Raw genomic sequence first — 3930 nt, 5'->3', positions numbered from 1 at the left:
CATGTAAATCCTACACTGTGTAAACTCATATGAATTCCTCTTGTTATTTGGGAAGAAGCCCCTCCATGCCTCAAATACTCTAAAATCTGAGGCAAAAAGAGAACAAATGTGGGAAAGCCAGTCTCCTCAAATGAACAGCAACGTGTTTTTATTTAAATTAAACTTGAACATGAACTAGATTCAGGAGAGGAAATGGCAGAGGAGAGTCGGGAGTTGCTATAGGATGTGTCTGCCTGCTTCGGGCTCCCAGACAAGTGAAGTCCAACTCTGACATTTCAGGCAATTTGTATACCAAGCTCCTCCTTTTCTGCAGCCTTCTTTTCCATTGGTAAAATTCTTTTGCAGGGTCAAGTAGGGATCCCACCCCTTCTCTGTGTTTTCACTCTGAAGCCCTATACAACTTTACACCTGAATGAACGCCAAACCTCTGTGGATATATAAAGGGAAGCTTGAGGAGGAATTTCACAGCTACAGTGCAGAAGCAGAGGGACAGGAACAAACCAGCTCTCCAGTCAAGCAGATCCTCTACTCACCATGCTTCCTCCTGCCATTCATTTCTATCTCATTCCCCTTGCATGCATCCTAATGAAAAGCTGTTTGGCTTTTAAAAATGATGCCACAGAAATCCTTTATTCACATGTAGTTAAACCTGTTCCAGTACACCCCAGCAGCAACAGCACGTTGAATCAAGCCAGAAATGGAGGCAGGCATTTCAGTAACACTGGACTGGATCGAAACAGTAAGTGTGTTCTACTTTGTGTAGATTTTCTTCTTTTTTGGTAGCATTAGCTCACATTCCCGTAAAATCATTCCATTGTTAACTAACTTGAACTATATATATTTTGCAAACAATCTGGGAGCAATCTGCTGCATGCATAGATTGGCATTCTTCCTTAGGTAGTGATTTTAGAGTTAGCGTAATGAAAACAGTGGCTTCACAATGCTAGTACAAAGTTTAGTTTTACAAACATCCACAAAGAAAATGTACCTAAGAATTAAGTTGTTGCTTTTCTTAAAACTATGCAAAAATGAGAATTTTTAAAATCATTGTTCTACATCATTTAAGTTTAGGTTGTTTTATCACTTTACTTCACGACCTGTGCAATTTTGGTAGAGTGTATAAAGGTAGCTCATATAGGAGATAACAAGAGGAAAAGGCAAGCTTTCAGAGGAGGGGAAAAAAAATTGTCCACGTGGATTTCTATAACACTTCTACTGAAATGTTTAAGGTTTTGATGATGCTCAATGTAAAAGAGGGATTAAACTCAAAATGTTGGAGCCACATTTTTCTGAAATAATTTCTTATTAAAAAAATCAAATTTTAGGTAATTATATATTTCTGTGAAATATGGAGAACCTTTTTATGACTTAAGATATTTAAAATGACAGTAATGTTTTGTATAGGAAGCATTCTTTTGCCCTTTTCTGTTTAATTGGCACACTAATTGACCACTAATTAAGAGGATTCAAATTTCTTCTAACTTTTGTTTCATTCTTTCCCTTAGAAGAGTTCACATGCTAATAATCGGGTTTTAAGAGAGACAGAAACAGTGTACAGGAAATCTTCACAAATCATTTTGCACCTCCTCCTTAAACTCCATTCAACTGTTAAAGTAGTTTTGACCTCTGAAAAGTCAGAGCTAAAAAGACTGGTAATGTCTTCCTAAGAAATCCAAGGTGTTTTTATTTTCGTGAAGATGTATGTTTTTAAGAACATAGGCATATCTGATTACTATTATATTACTATGCAATGTGGTGGGTATTCATTGTCAATGAACTGTCATTGCAAAAATGCTGAATCTACGTGCACAGGAACAAAAAACTAGACAAATCAAAATCATCTCTGGCTGTTTCCAGGTGCATTCCTAAGGCAGCTGCAGGAAGGTGAGCTGGGCTCAGAAACAGGCAAGCCCAGCACACTGCCCAGGCAAATTGTTTAACCTTTAATTTCAGTCCCACAACTCTAGATCTATATATATGTATGTGTATACACATATATTTTCCCACAACTATCACATTTCCCTTAGGCTATATCTCTTACCTCAGAAGTGCTAGGGCACAGAAATGAAGTAAAACTCCTAATCCACATTATAATTAGAGTTACCTTGCAGTATTCTATGTACAACCACTTCAGTGTATTTTATATTTTATATTTTTAAACATTTCATCAACTTATGCTTTTAAATGTTCTTTTTAAAATATTGGTTAACAGGACTTGATTTCTTTCCAAGTTTGTTATAAGCAATTCTCCTAAAGTTTAGATAACAAAACAATGGTAAGAAAAACTTTAAATATTTCAAGATTAATTTTTATTTTAATTACATAAAACATGTAATAAAAAACAGCTAATTAAGGAACAAACTTGTCAAATGTGAATAACTAAAACAAAAAGTTTGCCACAACCAATATTCAGGAAATGAACACCGTGGTTCCTTTTGCAGTTGTAAATCAGACATGTTAGGTATTTTTCTGCCATAAAATTCATGGAAATGTAGCCAAGTTGTTATGGCAACCATACGTTCCTGATTTAGGGGTTTTTATATTCTTTAAATTTTGAGTTGTAGTGGCATTTTGAATTTCAAACATTTTACTATTGGTATTTTAAAAACATGGCTTGGGAATTTATGTTTAAAATGTAGTTACTAAGTTTGATGTGCAAAATGTCAGAGGATATACCCATATGATTCTATGCAGCTGAAATCTATAAGTGAAATCAAGTATTACAGAGCGAATCTGCACTGCCTACAATATTTAAATACTTTCCACATTTTCTCAACAGATAAAAAAAAAAAAAACTAATTAAAAGCACTTGCAGACATTAGCCAATATGACCCATGAGAAAGAGAACATGAAAGTGCACTCTTTTGGACTCATTGAAGAATGAATATTTACACATAAATGGAATAGCTGCTGAACCCTTTTTGGGAAGTGAGACTAAGCAAATGAGATTTTCAAATATTCTAATAAACAATTAGCTAATGTTTTACATGAAAAAAATCAGTCTTAAGATTATTTTTTTTCCAAAAAATGTTATAGCCTTTATGTAAACTGATGATTTTCATGAAAGTGTCTCTAACAACTATTTAGCAGATTTTTGCACTGTGAAAACAAAAGTAGATGCTAACTTTCTCTTTAGCAGTTTGTTACTATTTGGATATTATTTTGTCAATGCAAATTATTATTATTATTATTATTATTATTATTATTATTATTATTATTATTATTTTAATCTTCATCTGCTTTTTGTCTTTGATACATGTTCTTTTCCATTTTTTTGCAGGTCGGGTTCAAGTAGGTTGCCGGGAGCTTCGTTCCACCAAATACATCTCTGATGGCCAGTGCACCAGTATCAGCCCTCTGAAGGAGCTGGTATGTGCTGGTGAGTGCTTGCCTCTGCCAGTGCTTCCTAACTGGATTGGAGGAGGGTATGGAACAAAATACTGGAGCAGGAGGAGCTCCCAGGAGTGGAGGTGTGTTAATGACAAAACACGCACCCAGAGAATCCAGCTGCAATGTCAAGATGGCAGCACACGCACCTACAAAATCACTGTGGTCACTGCCTGCAAATGCAAGAGGTACACCCGGCAGCACAATGAGTCCAGTCACAACTTTGAGAGTGTGTCGCCTGCCAAACCAGCCCAGCATCACAGAGAGCGGAAAAGAGCTAGCAAATCCAGCAAGCACAGCATGAGTTAGAACTCATACTCTCAGACTGAACTGCCTAGGAACCATCTGCTTTACAGATTTGATTGCTTGGAAGACTCAAGCCTGCCATTGCTATTTTCTCACTCGAAAGTATATGCTTTCTGCTTTGATAGAGCCCAGAAAACTGTCCTAAGTATCAGGACCTTCTCTGGGAATTGCTTTTCCTTTTCAAGTTCTTCAAGATATATGTATGTTCATGAGTGCAATTTGCATTTAAATCCCACA

General features: G+C 36.0%; 1 protein-coding gene across 1 annotated transcript; it reads left to right on the top strand.

Moving 5' to 3' along the window:
* Window positions 1-534: 534 nt before the first annotated feature.
* On the top strand, window positions 535-3696 carry Sostdc1 (sclerostin domain containing 1). Its single transcript, XM_027932764.2, has 2 exons — window positions 535-739; window positions 3281-3696. The coding sequence occupies exons 1-2, from the start codon at window positions 535-537 to the stop codon at window positions 3694-3696; spliced, it is 621 nt and encodes a 206-aa protein (XP_027788565.1).
* Window positions 3697-3930: the final 234 nt, after the last annotated feature.

Source organism: Marmota flaviventris, chromosome 1, assembly GCF_047511675.1.
Source record: "Marmota flaviventris isolate mMarFla1 chromosome 1, mMarFla1.hap1, whole genome shotgun sequence".
NCBI classification, from domain to species: domain Eukaryota; kingdom Metazoa; phylum Chordata; class Mammalia; order Rodentia; family Sciuridae; genus Marmota; species Marmota flaviventris.
Note: the sequence above shows the minus strand (reverse complement) of the source record. Positions and strands in the feature narration are given on the sequence as shown.

Excerpts from the sequence above, each read along its gene's own strand:
- Sostdc1 (XM_027932764.2), top strand. The coding sequence starts at position 535 with ATGCTTCCTCCTGCCATTCATTTCTATCTCATTCCCCTTGCATGCATC. Across the intron at positions 740-3,280 it reads CACTGGACTGGATCGAAACA|GTCGGGTTCAAGTAGGTTGC; the intron begins GTAAGTGTGTTC and ends ATTTTTTTGCAG.